The sequence below is a fragment of the Lagenorhynchus albirostris genome, chromosome 3 (assembly GCF_949774975.1).
Source record: "Lagenorhynchus albirostris chromosome 3, mLagAlb1.1, whole genome shotgun sequence".
NCBI classification, from domain to species: domain Eukaryota; kingdom Metazoa; phylum Chordata; class Mammalia; order Artiodactyla; family Delphinidae; genus Lagenorhynchus; species Lagenorhynchus albirostris.
In genome coordinates this window covers 63,975,427-64,001,325 of record NC_083097.1, presented here as the reverse complement: position 1 = coordinate 64,001,325, position 25,899 = coordinate 63,975,427, and the positions used below count along the sequence as shown (strand labels likewise).

The 25,899-nt window shown below is 39.7% G+C and overlaps 1 protein-coding gene across 1 annotated transcript in view; it reads right to left on the bottom strand.

Moving 5' to 3' along the window:
• RASGRF2 (Ras protein specific guanine nucleotide releasing factor 2) overlaps positions 1-25,640 on the bottom strand; it is a 227,172-nt gene extending 201,532 nt beyond the window's left edge. The window contains 1 exon segment of the mRNA XM_060143218.1: positions 24,854-25,640. Coding sequence (XP_059999201.1) covers positions 24,854-25,141 — 288 coding nt within the window. The 5' untranslated portion in view covers positions 25,142-25,640.
• Between the last annotated feature and the right edge of the window lie 259 nt (positions 25,641-25,899).

The following is a 25,899-nucleotide window of genomic DNA, read 5'->3' as shown; positions in this document are numbered from 1 at the left end:
CTTTAAGGAACCCTCACTACAGTAGAATGTCTAAACTAAAAATGGCTGCCCAGAAGTGAGCAAAATCATGAAAAACATTTCCATAAGTATGTTTTTACTCAATTCTTTTAACATCCAGTTTCTTTAGGCCAGACTTTATACAGTAGACGTAACCTGATTTTAAGTATCGACACACACTAAGGGAGTTCTTTCTTTTAAAAAATAATAGTAATAGTGTTCAACTTTCCAAATCACAATTAATGTCACCTTAATTTTTTTCATGCCTGCAACAAGTCAATTTTATAATCATGAATGTAAATCATGTATATACAGACTACACATATTGTGTTAGATTTCATTTTTCTGTGTTTGTATGGACAAGCTATACATAGTGGTTAATATTGTTAAACATTTTGCACATGTCTGCTCTCAACACTGTTATATCCCTGCATCAACCCTATGAACTGGATGTGACTTTCAGCCTCATTAAGAGATGAAAAACTGAAGCACAGAAAGGATAGACTGCTAATACGTAGCAAAGTCAGTATCTGAAGCCAGGCAGTATGTGTCTCTCTCAATTGCTATCAAATAAATGCAAACAGTATCCATCAGGGCCTGGACTATGTATACATCAACTAAGATTTCAAACACTTAACAATGATTTAATTCAGCAAGACTCTGACATTTAATAACAACCTTCACAGAATGGTACTAAGAACTCCAGATAACTTAAAAGAAAAATAAGATATTGGCCTTGGCTACAAGTACTTCGCAGAACAATAAAAAATAAAAATATATACATAAAGTGCATTTATTTCAAAGCTACATAGAAGTGGAGATGATAATGTGGTATAAATGAAATAAAGAGAAAGATGACAGATATAACAGGAAGCACTGTGGAGGTGATCCCTAACATAGCTTTCTAAGGAACCACTGCCTGGATTGGCAGTGGTGGAAGAAGGGAACTTCACACCATGATCAAAAACAGAGGCAAAAAGTAACAGGAGTGATGGAGGTGGCAGTTGGAGAACAGAATGTATGTCACGAAGTATTTCAAGTCATATGAAACTGTGACGAGCTATTTCACGGTGGTTTTCCTTTAACAAAGAACCTACATTTTACACTTATCACCATGATTATTCTGGCTTTATTCTCCTTTCGTCTCAGTGTTCCGGGGCAACACTCTTAGTTTTAAATGAAACCATATCCCTGTGTTCCCTCCATGGTCTGCTTCCCACTAGTGTGCAATGATTTGCTCAAAAACAAACTAGCAGAGTAAACGAGCGATGTCACTACACAATGACCCACCACTTAACGTATTTGCAAAAATTGTCTTTGCCTGAAGCCAAAATAAAATGAGCGTTGAATTCAAATGACTTAGGATACTTGTCTGCTTATTTTAAAAGATGATGGAAAGGTCTACAGTCAACCAATATGTTTTATTTGGAGAACTCCTGCCCGACTAGCTGCTCAGTCCAGGGTAAATGGTTAGCCCCCAAGGATTTGTTGATCCAGTGGGAACCAAGTCAACAAAATGCCTGGCACACAGTCAGCACTCAGTAAACGGGAGCGCCCATTTCTTGAGCAATGTAGCTGAGCCATGGGAATTGAAGTAGAAGTCAAGAAGCAAAAGACAAATACATAAGGCAAATCAGAGAGCTGGGAAGCCCTGGACAGGGACCACTGGAAGGGTGTGGCAAACTCCCTAGTGGGGTCAGAGAGCTGGTCTTCCATGGAAGAGGAGGGCATCTGGCAGAAGTAGGAAGCTGGAGAGCATTTCAAGCAGTGAACACAGTAGAGCACACGGCCTGTTAAAGAATGATGACCACCTCTGTGTGGCATGACTGGGGTCCAGACATGAGAGAGTGGGAGAGAGTGGGAGTAACTGGGCCAGACCACTGAGGGCTCCGGGGTCCTGCAAAGAAGGCAGGATTATCTAGCAGTTACAAGGAGCCAGGACAGACATTAAGGAGGAGAATAATCTGATCATAACTAATTTAAAGAGAGAGGTGTGATGGTAATGTGGAGGATGGACTGGAAAGGAGGCATGGGGGTCACGAAGTGCAACTGAGGTAAGATAAGGGTCTGAATTCAAGTAGTGATGTGCGAGATAAAAGGATGGACTTCAACAAATACTGAGAGACTTCTCCCTGAAAAGTATGTAGCTTAAGCTCCCAAGTTAGAGACTGTTGGATTTTCTTGTGTTCACAAAGCATGGGGCATGAGGCAATTCAGACTACTGCCTTTTAAATACAGGGTTTCATTAATAATTCTACCATCCAGAACGTTCATCTCCTACTTCTTTCAATAAACATCTAAAAGGCACTAACTACATGTCTTGTAATGGTAGCTAGGGATACAAAAGCAAGTAAGACACAGTTCTGGTGGTCAAGGAGCTCAGAGTTTAGTAGAACACAGACGGATGCATAGACAATAACCACAATGATCCCAAAGCTGTAAGAAGTGTGTATGAGGTGCTACGTGCACAGAGAATTACAAACTACCTGACTGGGTGGAGCGGGTAACATTGACTCCATTAATGTCTTAATAATCTAAAGAACCTATCACCGATTTTTTAATAATATACATACTGCCGTTGACTTATTTCCCATTAACTTAGCTGAAGCGATGGATAAATTGTTTAAAATATATAATACCAGAATAGCACATGTAATAGATTCTATGAAACTTTGTTTAACATTGTGAATGTTAAAGGTAAATCCCATTTGTAGAGCTCTGCCTGCTAGCTGGGGTTCACCTATTAACTACTATGGTGAAAGTAATTTTCTTACATTTTCAACTGATTCTCAGGATTGAATTTCATAATGGAAATAAACAAAATGCCAAAAACTATCCAGACCTATTGGGGTCAGTCACACTTTCTGTATTTGCCTGCCAGAATTTAAAAAAACCAAAAAACCAAAAAAAAACCCAAAAAACTTTGCTTTGTAATAGCAATCACTTTAGGCTACTTTTGGTGACCTTAGTCTACTTTCAAACAATTTTTCCATTAACTGGAAGCAGTTCCCATGGTACTCCACCCCTCCACATCCTTCTTATGCTGGGTCACTTAAAAATAACGAGCCATGAAGCATTTTTAAATTTCATGAAATTATTTTAGAGGAAAAATCATGGGCCATCACAATTGTGGTGAAGTGAAGACCCCAGGGTAGATCTTGGAAGGTTTTCAAGTAAGAACTTTATTTTTTAGGTAAAGTAACTTCTTTACTCCCTACCAATGACTACTTACCTTAATATCAAGACAATTTGTTTGCAATATGTGAGGAATCTGGGGGAAAATGCTTTTTATCTCAAATCCCTCATTATGTGACAACAAAATCTATTTTTATGAATTCCTGTCCACATAAATATGCTCACTAAGAATTCTGAACTTTTTCAAGGAGCTATTTCATGCATTAGTTACAAAGTGATTAAGCAATTATTTTAATTAATTACATAAGATATACAAGTCTATTATAGAAAATTAGACCATATAGATAGGCATGAGGAAAACTAAGATAACCCAAAGTTCCCCAAGGGAATCAGTATGAACAATTAGAACCCATTTTCTTTCAGAATTTTTAAAGTACAAATTCATATATTTCTCTTTAAAATACTGATTGTCTATAAATACTTTTTAATAATTCATTGCCATCATTTATATTGGCAATATAATTATGTAGCTATTCCATAATTTAAGTAATCCATCTTTATAGTGAGGCATCAAAAATTATTTCCAATTTTTCTTCATTAAAGGCAATAATGAGCATAGTACTTAAATACACATCTTTGCACACTCATCCAGTTGTTTCCTTAGGACAGAAGGCTAGAAGTGGAGTTGCTGAATCAGAGCAGACATGATAAGCTCATGATTTTTATATCACAGGAAATATATAGCTCATAGATTGTTTAAAACATACATAATGAGAATAATAAGTGAATACCTGATTTAAAGTAAAATATAAAATAATAAACATATCTGTATTGGAAAAACACAAAGGAAAGTATGTATCTTTATTTAACGGTAAGACTTTACATCTATTAAACTATAGCTTAGCTGTCAACAAAACACAAACCCTCAAACTAGAATACGCTTAGGGCTCTGTTTGCTAAACTTGTGCCCCAAGAGAAACCAACTAGGTTTATTTAAGAGACTCCTTAAAGAAAGAGCTCTGTGGGCAATAAACTTGGGTGCTATGCTATAGTCAGCACTATACAACAGAAATATAATGTGCATCTTAAATGCAAGCCACACATGTAATTTTAAATTTGCTAGTGGCCGCATGGAAAAAAGGAAAGAGAAAGAGGTGAAACTAATTTTAATAATACATTTTATCTGACCCAGTGCATCTAAAATATCCTTTCACCATCTGATCAAATAAAAAAAGAATTATTGAGATGTTTTATGTTCTTTTTTTTTGGTACCAAGTCTTCAAATGCCAGAATGTGTAAGTGTAAATATTTATAGCACATCTCAATTCAGTCTAGCTACATTCTAAGTGCTTAAAAGCCACATAGGACTGGTGGCTACCACAATGGATAGGCAAGCTTTTTCTGTAAAGGGCCAGATAGTAATTATTTTAGGCTTTGCAGGCCAAGATGCAAAATTGAGGATATTGTGTAAGTACTTAAATAGCACTTTTTGCCTGGGTGGCCCATCCAGGGTGGCGAGCAGCTTTGCACCCAAGTGCCCTCAACTGGAAACATTTTCAAGCTGAAAACAACTCGCCCAAAGGAAGACAAGGACACTGCTGACACTGTAATCTGGATTCCAGTGAGCCCCTGTCTCCTTCTAAGTACCCAGGTCGTTGCCACTTGGACAGGTGGCTGGAACAGAAGAGACTCAGCAGCTGAGATTCCTAGACAGAGATTCCACCATCCGGTGCCCTGCATTTGCCACAGTGAAGACCCCAGCGTGCTGGCAACCAAAGTAGGCCAGAGGAGGAACAGAGGCCCAGGGGCGTGCCACAGCTTGGTCTCTGCGGCTCACTGTGCCAGCCTACCTTGGTTCTAGAATAGACTATCAAGTAAGGGAGAATTAACAAGGCCATTTGCATAGTAAAGATTCTGAGAAATCCTGTCATGCAGAAACGTGCTTCACTTTGGATAACTCAGCTTTCTCCCACACTTTTCTGGTGTGAATCCATTTTAACAAGTGATAAACACCAAGGCACCCAAGTGGATATTTCTCATAACACATGGCTCTCTTTGAGAGATACTGCTCTGATCTAATTTTGTAAAGCCCTGTTTGATATCAGGAAAAATTCCTCACAGTAAACCTTATTAATAATAGAACAAAATTCCTAGGCTCTTTCTCAGGCTCCCATCTTTCCTTATTCCATTTTCCACGAACACCATGCCAGATTGCCTTTTCAACTCTCCCCTGCCTCTCCCCTCCCCACACTGGTGTCCCTCCAAGTCTCTCCACAACTTATAAGCAAATGAGTGTGGTCTGCCCCATCTGCTTTTCTGGTCTTGCCCAAATGTTACTACTCCCAGCTTGAACCCAAATGTCCCAGCTTAAGCCAAAGTGAACTTAGCTTTTCCTTCTTCCTACCAGTTAAACTTGGTTCCTCTGTCAAGGACCAAGGACTTCAGATGTGCCTGCAACCCTCTCTGGCCACAAAGCCAGAAAGGTCTTCCTCGCCCCCTGACCACATACGGCCTTTAGTAAGCCTCACACATCCTCAGAGAACTCCTTCAAATACACCACCTACCCTCCCCTCTAGACAGGCACTTTCAGGATCAGGGACTAGACCTGAAACTTCATTCATAGGCCTCAGTACAGTACTTTGCAGCAAATGCTCAAAACCTGCTTGGTGAAAAAAGGAAGGAATGAAGTACCTGGGCTCTGATGCAGGGGGATCTGGCTTGTGAGGACATTCAGGCCTCCCAAAGACACCTGAGGTGAGAATATACATTAAAGCCTTCATGGGCAGAAAAGCCAATCTAACCCTTGTCCTGATTTATCATTTTATAGCATGAGTCTCATCACTGTAATGCCCCAGTGCTAGTGAATTAATTCATGGTCAAACTTCTATTTCCCTTTATGACACACTTTATCCCTTAAGTAATTGTTCTCTGAAGACAAATTTAATATTGTAATTTTCCCATTGAAACTAGAAACTTTGTTTTAAAAAAGCACTTTTTAGAAGGAGAAAGGAACTGTCTGGGATACCTCTTACACACACACACACACGTGCATCCACAAGCTTCAGTAACAACAAATACAACTCTTACTGTAAGAGTCTCTTTTCCATCTCAGCTGTACCATATGTACTGCTGAGAATGCCATTTAAGAGTCTAACCAGTGTTTCATAAATTTTTTCAAAGCTATCAGGAAGTACAGGTACTGTAATTTCCAAAGCAAATCATGACCTCATGACCTGAAAACCCAAATGCTTTCATGGGACCACAGAGATAGAATATTTTAGATCAAGATTGTCCTAGAAAACTTGGAACCCATGCTGTGATATCAACTAAGCCAAACAGTATGAACAATAACAAAAACAAGTCTTAATAAAATCTAAAATAGCAGGGACCTCCCTGGCGGTCCAGTGGTTAAGACTTCGCCTTCCAGTGCAGGGGGTGTGGGTTCAATCCCTGGTCAGGGAGCTAAGATCCCACATGCCTTGCCGCCAAAAAACCAAATCATAAAACAGAAGCAATATTGTAACAAATTCAATAAAGACTTGAAAAATGGTCCACATCAAAAAAATCTTTTAAGAAAAATGGAAGGTTTTCACTTTGTAACTAGTGTAAGTAAATAGTGTTGGTGTATTGGGACTACAGTTAACACTACTGATATATAAAAACACAGCTCCAGGGCTTCCCTGGTGGCGCAGTGGTTGAGAGTCCGCCTGCCGATGCAGGGGACACGGGTTCGTGCCCCGGTCCGGAAAGATCCCACATGCCGCGGAGCGGCCGGGCCCGTGAGCCACGGCCGCTGAGCCTGCGCGTCCGGAGCCTGTGCTCCGCAACGGGAGAGGCCACAACAGTGAGAGACCCGCGTACCGCAAAAAAAAAAAAAAAAAAAAAAAAAACACATAGAGCAAAGAGCACTGAAAACACAAACAAATGTCAAGTATCTTAGTCTGAAACCTCCCACTTTTCTTTGTGTCTATAATGGTATTATAAAATCAACATAAATTAGTAAAAGTTTATAGGAAAAGGATTACCACATCAACCAAATATGCACATTGATAGGAAACACATTCTAATTTCAGAAAATGTAAAACATTATAATCCAAATATGCTTAAAATCAATGGAATACGGTGATTTTAGGCATTTCTACTTTATGCATTCAAATGGAACTCACTTATCATGATCCTAGGCACTCTAACTAATCATAACAAACACCCCCTAGGAAAAGTAAATCCCACCAAAAATCATTCATAGGTCTACAGCTTTATTTCCCAAAATTAGACTACCATATTTGGCCATATTTCTTTCTATATTTTACTCACAGATGAGATTGTACTTCCATTCCAGAAATTCACATTTTATATTGGGTTTTTAACCCGTTACAAAACGACCTTGAAATGCAAGTGGGGCATTTATTAGAGAAAACAGCTTTTAATTAAGGTGGAGAAGTTGGGGAAAATACCCTTATGGTCAGAGTTAAAAGGCTGCCTATCACTTCCTGCTTTTTTATTTGTTAATTTGTTTGCATATGCCTCCACCTGCCCTGACAATTTGTTCACAAATGTCATCCTGATGTTCACTGCAGCATTACTTACTATACCAAAGCAAAACTTTATAATATTAAAACAACCTAAAGATCCAACAGCAGAAGAATGTTTACAACTGTGGGACAAAGAATGCTGTACAGTAATTTAAAATAATGTTTTCAAAGATATTTACTGGCAAACAAAATGTTCACAATATAATGTTCAATTAAAAAATATCAAGATCCAAAACTCTACATACATAAAATATGATCTTGATTATGCTCCACTTTAGAAATGTCTATTTATTATATTCATACACTGAAAAAAAAACTCTTGAAGGAAATCCTCCAACAATTCAATACATAATTTTTTCTGAGGAATGGGATTTCAGGAAATTTTAATTTTCTTATTTTTCAGTTCTCTGAGTTTCAAATTTTACACAAAAACATTACTCCTTTTTTGAGCGAATGAATTTTATAATTCATTAATAAGTTTAATAATGTGCCTAAAAAGTTAGAAATTGTAAAGGAAACACAAGTAATATAGAGTTATTAAGAAATCAAATGGATAATATATGTGAATGCATTTTGAAAGCTAGAGTTACACACCTATATCATTTAATTTTTAATTAATAATAATAATTTAAATTTCTATTGCAACTGCATAAAAATAGAAGATTAGATATTAGTTAATGTAGAGGTCTATTTGGGTTCATGAGCTAGTGTCTGAGACACTAGCAAGACAGTTTCAAGATCATAAACCTCAGACCTTTACACTCAATTATTTACAAACAAACAAGCTCTGTTTTTTATCCCTGACCAAATGTTCAAGAAATTATATATGCCTTAATTATTCTCTCAAAGAACTGGAATAAGAATGCAGGTATTTTGACTGGTATCCACTTAGGCTACAATGGTTCAAGAATAACAAATCACTTCTATACATAATTCACGGAATCAGAAAATATATACTATCTATATCCATTCACTGATTTCCTTTCTTTCCCCAGTTTTATTGAGATATAACTGACAAATAACATTGTGTAAGTTTAAAGTGTACGTGATGATTTGATATATTATGTGTTGTGAAATGATTACCATGATAAGGTTAGCTAACAAATCCATCACTTCACATAGTAACCACTGTGTCTGTGGGGGGTGTGTGTGTGCACGCATGCACATGGTGAGAACATTTTAGATCTACTCTCATAGTTAATTTCAAGTATACAATACTGTATCGTATAGTCACCATGGTGTACTTTATTTATTTATTTATTTATTTATTTATTTATTTCTGGCTGTGTTGGGTCTTCGTTGCTGCAGGCAGGCTTTCTCTAGTTGCTGCGAGCAGGGACTACTCTTCATTGCGGTGCGTGGGCTCCTAATTGCGGTGGCTTCTCTTGCTGCGGAGCACAGACCCTAGGCGCATGGGCTCAGTAGTTGTGGCGCACGGGCTTAGTTGCTCCGCAGCCTGTGGGATCTTCCTGGACCAGGGCTCGAACCCGTGTCCCCTGCATTGGCAGGCGGATTCTTAACCACTGCGCCACCAAGGAAGTCCCCATGGTGTACTTTAGATCCCCAGAAACATTACTTTTATGAATTAAAAATTGCTTTAAAAATGTTCTGCTAAATTAGGAGGTTAGGATTAACTTATACATGCTACTATACATAAAACAGATAACTAACAAGGACCTACTGTATAGGACAGGGAACTCTACTCAATATTCTGTAATAACATATATGGAAAAAGAATCTGAAAAGAATATATATATATATATTCAGATATATATATATATATCTGATTCACTTTGCTGTACACCTAAAATTAACACAACATTGCAAATCAACTATACACCAATAAAATTTTTTTTCAAAAGTTAGGAGGACAACCAACAAAAAATAATAATAATAAAAATAAAAATGTTCTGTTTACATGGCAATTTATACCAAAAGGGAGAAAAATATGTAAGCTGTGGATTTATTTATCTTGCAGTATACATTTTAAACACTCTCTGTAAAAAACGGAATTTTAAAGCACAAATACCAATTTAGCTACATTTTTCTTCAGAAAAAACTACCTATTAATCTCACTTTACTATATTTAATATTTATTACAGTCAGAAGGATCTATACAACAGAAAGTATCTAAATGACAAAAAAAATTTTCTTCACTGATCTATTTAGGTAATATTCTCCTGCACTTAGTAAAAGTAATCTTCCAACTATTTCTTGAGGAATTTGTCATCCACTAAATGTTCTCCACAGAACTTAAGAAACTTGGGCTCACAAAGATGCCGACAAACTAGTCGGAGAAGCCGTCTGGTTCTCCAAATGGATAAAATGAACAGAACACACACCTGCAGTAAGCAAACTTTCAATTAATCTGCTGTTTAAACGGCCCTCACTTAAATGAAAAAATATAATTGTAAAGAATTTAAAAGTAATATTCTTGTAGCATTTTAGTTTACAAAACACTTTTCATATAGATTGCCTCCATTAATTTAATATTCCCACTTTCTTTACAAGGTAGGAATTATCACGCCCATTTTCCAGATGAGGAAACGGTTAAGCCTCAGAATCCATACATTGTTAAAGGTGAATCTAGAACTTGAACTCGGGAACTTCACCTCAATGTACTGGGCATTCTGTACCGTTTAACCAGATGGCATGCCATTGCATCTTCAGCGCTGTAAGACAAGGACATGGCAGGAGAGCAGGAAGAAGGATGATCTCAGCTTAAACTGGCATGAGGAAAATGAACTTGGATTAATAACATTCACAGAGGAAATTACAGCTAAGGCACTAGAATCACAAGATGCTACGGTTCAACCATTTGACTGCACAATTCCAGAGACAACAGGTGAAATTTGCCAGCAAAACAAATACAAGAAGATACTTTGGCCTGGAACACAAAGACTGAGTACATATAAATGCCTTCTCCTTTGCTCACACTGACACTGATGGCACAAGTTGCAAGTACCATTCTCAGTTGCCTCATGTTTCAGACAATGGTATTTGCTGCTCTGGGTCAGGAGAGACTACAATCCAGTTAGACCTAGTGGCCAAAAAGCAGGAGCCTAAATCAAAGCACTGAGGATGTGGACTCACTTCAAAACATAAGTGATCTTATCAGAGTCAAGAGACATAGCATAGGCAAGGTCAGAAATGGCAGGGAGGGCTATGTCTTCTACATCTTCAACACTGGGCCCCTCAAGGTGCTAAGCAGACACCAAGAAGGAAGCCTGTGCTGGAAATCAGCAGCACGGGAGAAAGACAGGGATGCTTTGGAAACAGACTGACCTGTTCCCCAACACCCCACTCTCCACCACATTAGCACAGGGCCAAGCATACAGAGATTATAGAGGTTACATGAACGGGTTCAAATGCTTCCCTTGGATAAATATGGGCCCATAGCTTTGCCTGTTGACATATAACATATATAACATATAGTTTCCTTGGGTGGAAGCTATAACTTACTTTATGGGCTTTATGAACGTGGCCAGATCAGACTGAGAAGTTTTCCACCTAAACTGCAAAGGTACCAAGGCAGAGAAGAATGAGATTGAAGACAAAAACTTTTCCCTCCTGGTTATATATTTCTAGCTCCTAGTTGAGGGCCAAGATCAACAAATGCTAAGTCACTAAACTAGGCTCTATTAACTAAGTTTGCCACTTAGTAAAATTCTTCCCTGGGAGAATTACTAAACCACTAAAGCCTCAGTATTCTTATCTGTAAAATAAAGAGGACACCAATATCTCGGGATGGTTATGAAGATTAAATGAGATAATATATGTAAAGTGCTTGGCTCTTTAACCCCAAATCAGCATTTAATGGTAACTCTTACAATTGTATAATACAAAACAATATTCATAAAATACTAACAAATTAGTATCCTAAATGAAATAGTCTAATTTTACTTTGTTTTACTTTCCAAGAAAAAAGGGCTAACTTATGCCTGGAGAAAGATGACTGCTTTAAATTAAACGCTCATCAACTAAGATAGATAGATGATAGATAGATAGACAGGTATACACACACACATAGTTAGATAGAAGGTAGACAGACATCAGATATGAGAAGACAATCTAAAAGTTTAAACTAAATCTACTATGTTAGGAATAAAATGGGACTTACACCGCGGTACCCTCAAAATATACACCTCAGCACTCGGTAGTGGTATAAAGATAAACATCTGTAAAAAAATCTTATGACTACAAAATGAATTTTTTGTTTTCTTTTCTTCAAAAACACCATATTCAAAGATGCTCTGAATTAAATTGATAAAACAAGGGTTAGTTGTGATTTGACTTCTTAGTATTTTATCATTACTGAATTAGAAGTAATTAACAGATAAATTTCCAGAGAAAAGAAACAAGATAACTTTTCCACTGCTTTGAAAGGAGTTTCACTCATGTTTAGACTCACTATTAAAACTCATTTCTAAGTGGTAATGACCAGGTAGCTTGTTACAGACCCTCACCTACCACTCCAACACACACACACACTAAGAACAATTAGAAAAGCTGCACACAACACACACACACACACACACACACACACACACACAAAATAATCCATTTGAAAGCATCAGTGAGATAACAAGGCAGCCAGGACCTTGTTAAGGTCTAAGGTATCTAAGAAGTAAAGACACCTTAGAGAAGGGAAGTCAACTAGTGGGCCTGACAGTCTTTGAAGTTGTTCCACTCAAGGAGTTTGCCAATTTCTAAGTAGTACAGAGCCAAGAGGCTAAGAGACCAGGCAGAAAGCAGCAATTAAGAGTCTGGAAATCAGCACTGAGTTTTTGGCAGTCCCATGGGGCATGTAAGAGACCAAGGAGGAAGGGGTTATGTAAACACCCAGAATTCCTGATAAGACCTTGGAAAGGCTATACTTCAGAAATTAGGACAAACTGGAATAGTGTTCTCACAAACCTGAAACCTAACTTTCATCAGCTCATTCTCAGAATGGATTAGTGTAAATTACCCCACATTAATGCCTGCAAGAAAGCAAAAGTAAACCTTCTCTGAAGGAAAACACATCATGCAGAGCCTAAAATTACCTCTTTGATTTTTCACACACAATGTCCACCATCCAAACAAAACTACAAGGCATGCAGGTGACCATTAGCTTACAGCTGAGTCCTTGTCAAAACTGACCCATAGAGGTCTTGTAACTCTCCAGCCTGAAATTCCCATTTTGGATGAATCAGCTCAGACTCAATAACTAACAAGGTGGGAACGGCTAAAACCTTGTTTGTTCAATGGAAAAGGTATATTCAAGAATGTAGCTGGTCTGGCCCCAGAAGCATCTCAGCTTTACATTTTAAAAAGTAGCAAGTATCTCTCTGTGGGGAACTTTATCTGCTCTGTTACCTGAGGCAAAGCCACTGACTCAATAGGGTCCTTGATTCACAGAAATTCCCTAAATATCTGGGCCCGGTTCCCTGATGGTTTGGCTAAGCTGAGACCCAATGGTATCCATTGGGGTGCTGTGGCTAGTCAGCCTCAGTGTCAGCTATGCAGAAGAAAAAGCAGAGGTAGTTGCTCCAGTCAGAGGGTAGGGCTCAGACTTTTGGGCTGGTGCCAATGGCAGAGCTGTTTGGTCTGCCACTTGGAAAACTATAGACTGTAAGATTAAAGGGACACTTCTTTGGAAACATGAACCTGGGAACAATCCATGTCTGCTGACTGAACTGTATGGATCAGTCATGTAGATGTCCACAGGAAGGACTGTGGAATCAAGGGCTGTGGAATCAACTGGAATCGAGCTGTGCTGGAGCCTGACTCTGTTTCTAATGCAGAAGGCTACCACTGCAGGGCACCTGTGACACCTGCCAAAAGTTGACCCATTTGTCTCACAATGGGAGAGGCCATGTCACAAGGGGTGAAACCCCCAGACATTCAAAGCCCTCTCAGGACTAGCAATGCTACCTCACCACTGTTGATACTTTTTTAGGTTACTGGTTAGCTGTTTCCAGTCACACCATTGTGGCCCTTGAAACTAATCTGTATACTCAACAATGGACTGACTGTCCAACCCTTTCTCCCTCATTCCCTCCTGGTCCATATACTTTAGTAAGGCAGTTTGATCAGTGAGTGCAGGTATTCCAAGAAAGGGGTCATCCCTTCTTGGTCACTTCCTGGGTAATGATCAGGACAAAAGGGGAAGAATTATAGGGCATTATACAGATATATTTTGAAAACTGAGGATTCTGTCTTTACCAGCGCTGGGCATGATGCATTTTTCTTTCCCTAACAGCACCCCCAGGCCAGCCTAGATGATACAACCTACAGGTGGCAGCAGAGCTGAAAGGGGGTGTCAGGGATTCAAGCTTAACTCTGGTTAAGTTTTATAAAAGTACCTTGTCCCTCTTGCACCTGACCCTTCCAGATGAAAGGTGTAGGTGCAAGTTGGGGATGACCGGAAACAAAGTGAAGTTAGAGCTTCTGAAATGGGACACCCAGTTTCGTGAATAACACTGCTATGAAAATTCTTGTACAAGTCTTTGGTGCATATACATCTATGCATCTCTAGAGGAAGAGCAACAACCCAACACCTGGGGAGGGAACACCTCAGACCCTAGAAGGTATGAGGGAGAAAAGAACATTACGATTTTTTGTCTTTTTGAATTGCCCCTGGAGCCTTCCTCCAAAGGGCAAACATCCTGGTGTGGCAGTCCAAAGCTGCTGCAAGTGCATTCTGTTTTACTTACTGCTGCATCTTTTGTGATGCACTTGATTGCTTTGACCACAGAGCAGCAAGGGAAGGCCCCAGCTCCTGCACCTTCTACACAAAGCACCTCCGGATGCTGTCCCCATCCCCATTCATTTCATGGGCAGAAAAATGCCACAAAGAAAAAGACAGAGAGTTTATACGACATTAAAGTTTTAAACTTCTCTTCATCAAATGACACCTGTAAGAAAGTAGAAAGGCAAACCAGAGTAGGAGAAAATATTTCCAATACATATAACTGACAAAGGACTCGTGTCTTCATATATACTAGGATGAACAAGATGATGTTCAATTCTTTTTGACATTCAAAAATGGCAATTCATAGAGTTTAACTTAATATTTTAAAACTCCTACAGATCAATAAGACAACTCAATTTTTTAAAAAATGGGCAAAAGGTTGAACAAGCACTTCAAAACAGAGAACAATCAAATGGTCAAGAAATACCTGAAAAGCTGTTCAACCTAATTATCAGAGAAATGAAAATGAAGACCAAAATGAGATACTGCTACACACCCACTAGAATGCTTAAAACTAAAAAGACTGATAATACCAAGTATTAGCAAGAATGTAGAGCAACTGGAATTCTTATACACTGCTAGCGGGAACATAAATTGATATACCTATTTCAGAAAACTGTTTAGCAGTAATTACTGAAGTTGAATATAAGTAAGTCCTATGAACCAACAAGTTCATTCCTGGGTATATACTGAACAGAAATGTATACATGTATGTGCACAAAATATCTGTACAAGAATTTCCATAGCCATATTATCTGTAATAGTTTCAATCTGGAGACAATCCAAGTGTTCCATCAACAGTAGATAAAGAATGGGTAAAGGAGCTGTTGTATACTCATCCAGTGGAACACTACAAAGAAACTGAAAAGGCATGAATCACAACACCCAAAGACATCGATGAATCTCACAGATGTGATGTTGAGGGAAAGAAGTCTGACACAGAAGAGTACTTATTGCATGAGTCAATGGCAAAGTTCAAAATCAGGCAAAAGCAATCCATGATGTTAGAAGTAAGGATGGTGGCTACCCATGGGGAGGAGCATTAAAGAGGAATAGACATGAGGTTACTTTCTGGAGGGCTGATCATGTCCATGGCTTGATCGGGATGCTGCTTACAAAAATATATTCACTTTGTGAGAATTCAGGAAGCAGCACACTTACGATTTGTGCACTTTTCTATATGTATGCTGTACTTTGAAAAATATGCTTATTGCTAAAAGAACAACATTCAAATAATTTTTAATATTAAAGTATTAAGAAAGTAAAGAGAAATTATGAACATGAACCCTTAGCAACACAGGAGGCCTATCAGGACCAGAGGACAGAAACTGCCTTACTGGAAAGATCTTATTGGTAAGGTAAGGATGTACAGCTACTACTGAAGGAAAAGAAGGTGGCTTAAATGCATAAATATTAGTTGGTGAAAATAATATTTACTAGCTTGATGAATACACTGGACATGTCAATAATAATGTCTCTCACGCCCACCAACCTTTCCATGAAAATCCCTCACCCACAGTCCCTGCTGTTTGACAGCCAATTTATGGACCGGTCAGAGACCAATGGTCTTGTCTAGCCCCCAAAATGTGAACTGAGTCGATCAGATTCTCTCTCACAGAAAGACGAGCTTGAATATACTGAGTGAATAAGAGATGCTGCAGTGAGAACTGAAGCAGTAAAAGCAGAGAGAAAGGGGCCACAATATGTTGAGTCAGTATCACGAGGGGCACAGCAGCCTGAAGGAGGGGAAGCAGAAATTATGAGAAAACAGAGGCAGTAAGTAACCAAAGACGCATAAACGCACTGAAAAACATGTTAGCCAGTACCAATGTCCAAAGCACAGCTAGGTCACAATAAATGTAGAGCGGTACTTGCCCTTATATTGCCCTACAATATTCCCGCTGTCCCCCACCACACACAGAGGTGCCCATTATTCAAGACAACTTGAGTTCATATCTCTCCCTTGCAATCAAAAGAGCCTAAGGCAAGGGCTTCCCTGGTGGCGCAGTGGTTGAGAGTCCGCCTGCCGATGCAGGGGACACGGGTTCGTGCCCCGGTCCGGGAAGATCCCACATGCCGTGGAGCGGCTGGGCCCGTGAGCCATGGCCGCTGAGCATTCGCAGGTGCTCCGCAAAGGGAGGGGCCACAGCAGTGAAAGGCCCGCGTACCGCAAAAAAAAAAAAAAAAAAGAGCCTAAGGCAAATAATCATGTGACAGAGACCAACTCACCCTAGAAAAGCTTAGCAACACTAGAGAAAGCAAACTGCACACTTGATTAATGAAACCTTAGTAATTGCCTTAAAATAGCATTGCCTACTGTTGGGTCTCAGAATTGATTCTGAAAGATGGATGAAACACTGATTTATGGATGACATCCTGATTGTTGCAAAACTATGCAAAATACTGAGCGATGAGAAGCATTAATGGCATCAGAGGGAAAAGCACTCACTGAACTCTAAACAAGACTCTTCCAGCTGCTGGAAGAGTTTGGTAAATGGACTTCAATAAAGAAAAGAAGATCCCTCAGTAACAGAACCACCAATAATTTAATTTCTTCTAGAGTGTGGTCAAATCATGAAAATACCTTTACACCATGATCATGGTTAAAAACTGATTTCAAATTTTTCTTTAGGATTTAACATGCCGGAACTTATTTAAAAGCTAATTCTACTACCTTTATGTCCTCACAACTACTGTCTCAAGCTTTCTCCTTTAAAATGATATCAAAGAAACAAAAAGATGATGACAATTACAGTAACACACATTAAAAGAGAAACACATTACAAACTATTTCCTGGATCGTTCTTTTCAGAGCTACACCTAGTACAATCTTCAGCGCCAAACAAAAGCTATGCCAAAAACCAAAAACTTCCTTATTTACAAGTGAAATAATGATGTCTGGGCTTTGCTTTAAGATAGTTCAACAACAACAACAACAAAGGCATGTGTGGAGAAAAACAGAGATAATAAGAAAGCTGAAGATTGTTGAAGCTCTACGATGAGTATATTGGTGTTCCCTAAACTGTTCTATTTTGTCTGTGTTAAATTAAAAGTATTTTTTAAAGAGGAAGGAAGGAAAAAAAACACCTAAGTGACCCTAGTAATGAAAGCAACAAGAAGAAAATCAAAAAAGAATTATATTAGAAAGGGAGTAATAAAAACACCAGCTGACAAATGTGCTACGTATGTGCTGGGCCCTGTGTTGAGAGCTTGGCATGGACTGTTGCCTTTGAGTCTCCCAACAACTGGATGATGTAGGTACTATCGTGATCCCCAACACAGGCAGGGGTCCAGGCTTAGAAAGAGAAATTGCTCATCATGTATCTGGTAAGCAGCTGAGTGGAGACTGAAACCCCCGCGGTTTAACTCCTGAACGGAACCATACACAATACTACCATCTGACCTGGAAAGTGATATTCTTAAACTGAAAAGAAAGCAAATTCATACTGGATATGAGTGGCCTCCTGTACCTATGCATCACTGACATTATGTTGTTATGACTCCTTCTGTAAAGAGTTATGATGCTCCACAGTGAGCCTGAGGCCAGGCTACTACCTCCCCATTCCCACATTTCTAACCCAGGAAACCTCCTAGCTTTCCAGTCGTCCCTCTATTTGACAGCACTAACCCGCCTGTATACATTAGTCACACAAATGGCATGAGTTCATAAATACAGTTCGGGAAATGAATCAGGCATTGTCTACATTAAATCAGAAAATGACAAAACAAAACATTTTAGGAACCTGAAAAGAATGCGAATACCAGTAACCAGGGTCCCTCAGATCCCTGGCTGTTTCCATCATCATCATTGGTCTCAGCAATGTCACAATGGTAAGTATGGGAAGAGCTAATAAAAGAAATTATGGCCTACATTTTAAACAATGAAGCACTAAAGGGTCAATAAATTTTATTTTTAAGCATAGCTTTTCTTAAGGTTGTTTTATTTGTATGTTCTCAGATCTTATGAGAATTCTATTTTTCATTAACTTACTGTACTCTGATGCTGTAACTTATACAGCCCTCCCCAACTTTCTCATTTCCTCCTTTACAGTTCAAAAAGAAAAGAAATAGGGGGCTTCCCTGGTGGCGCAGTGGTTGAGAGTCCGCCTGCCGATGCAGGGGACATGGGTTCATGCCCCGGTCCGGGAAGATCCCACATGCCTCGGAGTGGCTGGGCCCGTGAGCCATGGCCGCTGAGCCTGCGCGTCCGGAGCCTGTGCTCCGCAAAGGGAGAGGCCACAACAGTGAGAGGCCCGCGTATCGCAAAAACAGAAAAGAAAAATTATTTAAATAAACACAGATCAACTCAAACTTGGTTTTTTTTCTGCCGTCTCCCTAAAAGTATATTTGAAGCATTTTGTATTCACTATGAGGAGTTTTAAGAAAAATGATTTGAATCTTCATTTTTCGTGAATAGTAAGTTTTTCCAGTGCTAGTAAAAAGGAAAAGTGTGAGAACATGTGTTTTCTGCATCCTTGTTCCACTTTATGATACCAATGTTTTCTCAAGTAAAAGGAAAAGGAAAACTTGCTGTTTGGGTTTTTTCCCCCCCAAATATACACACAATCATATTTGAATTCCTTGGGCAAAAATGGTAAAATATACCCTTTGGTGGAGCCAAAATAATGTATTTCTAACTTCACAATCAGCTAATATTTGAAAATTACACCAACTGAAATTTAATGAATAATTCTGGAATAATGGTTAATTTTTAGAATAACGGCCAAATATTATACAGTAACCAAACGTTTACCATAGTGCTATATTGATACCTAACAAATACCGTTTCTAGTTTTGTTTCAATATTAACTAAGATTTTACTATACACAGTCTTGAATTAAGATAAACTAATTTCAGAGAGGAATTTATACCATGATTAACTTAAAATCATTAGTCCTGTATAATAAAGCACCCCAAATTGTACACCGATTGGATTTACAACTCATGTCTTGAAATACATGTCTTAATGACACAAATAAAAACCTATAAACTCCAACATATATAACTGTATAACAAATGTTTAATATTTAATGATGGAAGATAAACTCAATAAACATACACACAACATACACACACATATCCCTTTCTTTTTTTTTTTTTTTGCTGTACGCGGGACTCTCACCGTTGTGGCCTCTCTCGTTGCGGAGCACAGGCTCCGGACGAGCAGGCTCAGCGGCCATGGCTCACGGGCCCAGCCGCTCTGCGGCATGTGGGATCCTCCCAGACCGGGGCAGGAACCAGTGTTCCCTGCATGAGCAGGCGGACTCTCAACCACTGCGCCACCAGGGAAGCCCCTATCCCTTTCTTATAGGACAAATAAACAGGCATAAAAACATAAAGCTACTTTAAAATTGTGAAATTAGGATTTCAGACCTGAGTGAATCCATATTACTTGTCAATATGGTTTATTTCATTACAAAATAATCTTAAATACTAGCTTTTTCTATTCTACAAAATTAAAATTATACTGACGTAGCATGCATATTTATTGAAAAATATGGACAAGGTCAACTAAAAAGTATAATCTGCATTAAACAAACAGCAATACCAACAACTGTTTTAACAAACTACTAATATTTGCTTGCTAAAACCAGAAACATTTGCTTATCATACATGCTTTAGGACTTATCATCCAATGAAAGAAAAATACCTCTATTAATTCCTGAAAGAAAGTAAAAAATTTGTTATCACACTACAAATATTTTCCACCATTTAGTAGTACATTTAGCGCTCACTTATTAAAACCCACAGAAAAATACTTGTCCCAATAAAAATTCATTTTTATGTACATCTGTCACATCAAAGATGGATTTTTCTATGTAGAATTCTTAACGATAAGTACAATAATACAAATAGTAAGGTTTAGTGTGTAGTCAAAATTAAAAGAACTATATTTTTCTAATCCATAGGTTATTTTTCTTCATTTAAATCTAAATTGGAAGAATGATTACAAAGTTCAAGTGATAAGTCATTTCTTTCCTAAATTACATTTTAAAACGTTTTACAAGATTTAACAAATACTTTTATTCCGTTTGCCCTTTATTTGTGTTCAATAAGCAAACACTGAAAAGGAAACACTGAGTTTGTTATTATACTTCAATTAAACAACATGAACTGGAACAAAAACCCATGATCTACACTCCCCACCCTCTACAAATATTTCAGGGCTTACGTGCAGCTCTGCCTAATTTGATAAAATGATTAAAATCTTCTGCTGGTGGACAAGTTTGGAAGGCTAAAATGACTGGCTAGAAATGAGGTGACAGGGGAAATCACATAACCCTTAATCCCTTTAAAATTAAATCAACATGTTTAATTCAGCACTAATATGACAAGTATCTACTACTTTAAACCTCCAGAACTAAGGATTCCACCCACCCACCCACCACCCACCCCCACTGAAACAACTGAAATCAGGCTGAATAGACCACTTAACATTCCCAGGAAAATAAGAGTAAAGATGGCTTTGTTCCTATATGTCTCTCCTGCTAGCAGGCAAGACAGATACAACCACTTAAACAGATCAGGCTAATTGGGATGTGTATTTTCACCCTCAGAGCAAATATTTTTAAAGATTCCTTACTGAAGTAAACAAATGCCATGTAAAACTGTTTAAACATAAATCTCATTTTTCTTTGAAAATGTAATGGTCTGCAATTGTATTTCTCAAGAATCGAACCTGTCCTGTAAATGGTTTTTAAGGGGAAATAAGAATAAACAAAACAGTGATTCACATACTACAACCCCAGCCCCTATTCCACCCAAATTTGAAATTTCTTGAACCTCAGTGGATTTAAATAGTCTCCTTAGTAAGGCACTCTTCAAGATTATTCAATCTTCTTACCTAGAGTTGGACTTTGGTCATCTCCTAAAACTCTTTAAGCCTCAGTCTTATCATAGGTAAAAATGAAAGAACATTACCAGTCTCCAAGAGCTGAAGTGAGGTTCAAGTTAGATTCAATAATGGAAGATAACACTGAGCTTGGCACATAGAAGGTACTTACTACATACAAATTCCCTTCCTCCTTAAACACCTTCACCTGGAACAAAAGGTAAGTTTTTCATTTTCCATAAATGGAGCTCTTTTAGAAAGAAGTACCACGAACACACATTTTCAAGAAAATGAATATCACTTAAAATTTTCCGTAACTGAACACATTTTGATTATATCACCATAACTATCCCTAAGAAATAGCTGCTATAGAAGGTTGATAAGAGAGCCTTGCAATCTCCCAAGGACCTACCAAAGTGAAATCTTGGGACACTATTGAGAAAATGGAGCAATGCAAATATTCCTTCAACCTATGCACATTTGGAAAGTGAAAAATACCTTTCTTTTTTCTTCTTAACTGGAAACAGTTTGAGATAAAATGGTCAAAGAAAGGAAGGAAGGAAGGAGGGAGGGAGGAAGGGAAGGAGGAGAGGGAGGAAGGGAGGAAAGATGGAAGGAAAGAAGAAAAAAGGAAAAAACCTTAATTTTCTTTTGTCAACCAACTTACTTTGAATTATTATTTAGAAGAAGCAAACCAATGAATGTTTTCTTCTTATAACTTACCAAAGTTAATTAGAATTTTTAAATTATTTGAAGGAGAAATAGAATTTAAACTGGCAAGAATGATTAGAGGCATTTTATAGCAAGAATTACATCAACTGTCACTGTCATTACAATGTGTCGCCCTCCAATATGAATGATAAGAAAGTCTTTGTCTCAAGCAGTCATGTTTCTATAGTTTTGCACATCTGCTGACTGGATTTATCAGAATATGCACTTCAATCACCTGCTTGGCCTTAACTACTCAGATGCAGTGTTTATTACAGAAACTGATAATCTTTAAATCTTGTGAAATTGTCTTTCACATCCTGTGCACAGCAAAAAGCTCACACTTTTGTTATAATCTTAGAAAGAGGAGATGTCACTATTGGAAGATAACTCAGAAATCATCCTAACCAAACTCTTAATTTTTATTAACACATCTGAAAACAGATTTCATTAATAGAAAAAACAGAGGAAATGTTAAGAGATTTGCCTTTAAGAAGTCACACAGAAATTCTGGAGGAAGCCCATTCTGCCTCCCTAAGTCCCGTTTCAAGTCCTAACCTTCAAGTATGTTTATGGGGTTGATGGAGACATATATGTGGAAAGTTCCAGAAGCATATTTGGAGAAGCAGACCTTGAAAGGATCCCTGCTCAGCGCCTCACATCCACCCTCTACCTCACCAGTTTCACAGGTCCACCATGTCTAGGTGCCTGAGATGAAGTGAGCACATTAGCAATACAAATTAACTGAAAGAGAACCAACTGCATAAACTGTAGATTTAAGGTAAACTTTTTTTTTCTTATCTTTGCAGTTTCTTCTTCATTCTTCAAACACACCCAGACAGACAGTGTTACACAAAAAATATCAGCCTGCTAAGCCAACCCAAGTCACAGAAGCATGTCTAACACAAGACAAACTGACAGATTTCCCAATCCAACTCCTAATCCATTTCAGAGTGCTTGCTTCTCTACATCTCAGCTTTACTACAAACACCAAAGGTTCTAATTTCTAACCTCAAAGAGATGTATAAATGATTGAGAAATACTCATAACTTGTATGATGATAAACAGAGAAAAAATTCTTAATAAGGGGACCTTTTTAGGACTTCCATTAGAAAGTGGCATGAAAGTCAAACTATTTGGAGGTTACATTTCTTTATAAAGTATAAAGAAAATTGTCCTGAAGATGAGAGTCTGGATATTCTCCAAGTAGAAAAATCTTGGTTTTCATATGTTAACAGGTCAGACAACCACGTTAAGGTGCAACAGGTAACAACTCCCCACTCCCAGCTCATAACAAAAGTGGCTATCTCCTGATATTATTATAAACACAAAAAGAAAAAATTATTTGTAATTGGGTCAATGATGTATCTTCAGAATAATTTCAAGTACCCTATTTTAGTATAGACGTAATAACACTTTAAAAACCTACTGGTTTTTGCTCCCATGGGCCTTGGAACACATGCCTTAAAAAAAAAAAAAAAAAACTCACCAATAGAAAAGAAAAAAAAAATAGATCCTGAAAAAAGTCTCTACCTATTTCCTCAAAACCCTTCCTCCTGCTCTCAGTTTAATTTCTAAAATGCCTGACTTGAAATTTAAACTTATATTTCCAGTATCTATATCTACAAAATTGGAAATCAGTTTTTCAAAGAACTCTCAACATGCCCTCAAAAACCAAAGGGAATATTTTTAAATTTTTGAATGTATAAGTGTTATGCCAAGTTTAATCAGTTAAGTCTGAATGATTTATAGTGAAACCACAGTGAAAAAAATCAAACTTCTGGTTGATCTAGTTTTAGCTCCTCTTAATTTTACACATTGTTTTATGAGCCCCCAGGGGTTATGTAGGCATCTTACTCATCTTTCCATCCCTAGCGCCTCTCACAGCCGCCCTCAGGGATTTGCAGTAGAAGCTGTTTGGCCTGACTTACATGGAAAATTAAGCTGCTAAAAATTTTTATGCAACAACAAAGACCATCAGCCTCTTTTTTTCAAGGTGGAGATCTAGAAGCAAAGTGAGAACATTTGGAAGCATAAAATTAGTCTGCTTTAACTTTAATAAGAAATGGTGATTGAAAAAAAATACAAATTCCGCACCTGCAGGAATGGGAGGCGGTGGGGGGGGGCAGGAGTTACTAAATCTGGAGGATTTTTTCCTCCTTAAGTGCAAAACAAGCAAAACTAATAAAATTATGACCCAGAATAAAAAGGTCACATTCATTTTCAAAGCATTCATTTAAAAGTATACAGAAGCGTTCTTTAAAAATGCCCGCATATTTACACATAGCAGGAATGTGGCTACCAAATATTAATCCTGAGGGAAACGGATACACATTTACCTTCATAATTAGACACAGCAGGCCAAATGTTAAAGTAAACTGACATAAACCACAAAGACAGATTGAAAGTGACCAACAGAAAGTGCCCGTCAGTCCTGGGAGCCCCGCTTGTTCCCTGCACAGCCATTGATCAAACATCTGCAGGCAAAGAAACCTACACTCACTAGCTGGGTGACTGAGAAACCAAACTTTTACAAATAAGTTAGTTCCGTCTTGCCAATCTAAATCCAACAGGTGTCAACCCGCGTCGCCACACTAAGTCCTTCCGAACAGGTTGAAGAGAAGCAATGTAAGGTTAGCAAGGAAGCTGCAATGACCCGACAGATTTCGGGGTCTCGGAAAATATAAAGCCGAGCCCCTATTCCAACGGATCACAAGGAGATGCACGACAAGGCGGGGATGGAGATGGGGAGGCCGAGGAGGGGAGCTGTCCTGCCACAGACGCCGCAGGGGAATCTCGAAATCTCGGAAGGTGGTCCCACTGTCGGATCGGGCCCTCGACCTCTGGGCTTAGAAGAACTGGGTATTGCCGCGGCCGCAGGCAGGGAGACGGGGAGGGGATGGCGCGTGGTACCTGCTTATCCAGAGCGTCCCGGGCGCCGCCCGGCCCGGCCCCGGCCCTGGGCGGCGCGAGTGCCCGCTCGCAGCTGCAGCCCTCCAGGAGGTACATGCCCGCCGGGCGGCAGCTCTGCTCGCCCTCAAAGTAGAAGAGCACATTCTGGTAGAGGGCGAACCACTTTTCGTGCCAGCGGCTCGCCTCGGTTGCCTTCTTGCTCAGGAAGCCGCGCTTGGTGCCCTCTTTGCGGGCTAGGAAGGCCAGGTACAAGGCGTGCCCCTCGTTGTAGCGCACGCTCTTCTGCATGGTGAGGGCGCTGGGGGCTCACCCCTGCCTCGCGGCCATCTCCCGCCGGCTCGTCCGAAGGCGCGCCCGCTCGGCTCCCGACGGCGGAGGACTCCCCCTTTCCGGGCGCCGCGCACAGGGCACGCCGTCTGCCTTCCGGGCGCGGCGCGGCGCGGGTCCGAGGGGCGCTGGGCTGCGGTCGGGGCACGTTGTCTTCCGCCACCGCCGCCCTCCCGGCCGAGCGAAGCCCCCGGAGCCCCCGACGCCCGCGTGGAGAGTGGCCCCGCGAGGGCAGCCGGCCGCCGTTGCTTTGCCCAAAGTTGCGGGAGCCCGAGCCCCCGCGGCGGGCTGGGGCGGCGCGACGCGCCGCAGCCTGTGGAGGACTGTCCTCGGGCAACTCGCTCCGGGAGACAGAAGGTAAAACGTCACGTGGGAGATCAGCTGTAATCGGCTTGGAGACCGATTTAAAGGGCAAAGTCAGCGCGGCGGCGGTGACGGCGGCGCAGCCCGCTTAACCGCGGCGCGCGTCCCTCCCTCGCCCGCCGGCCAGGCCGCTGCCTCTGCTCCGGCCGCGAAGGGGCGGTTCGCGCAGAGGTGGAGGCGTGCGGCGACGGCACACACCCGCTCACACGCGCGCTCGAAAGCACGCGCGCACACACACATACACACAAGTATATAGACTCACAAACACAGGCAAATGCACACTCACAGGGTGCACACAGTCCAAACACTTGCGTTTGCACAATTACACACACGCATACAAACAGGAACACACAAAT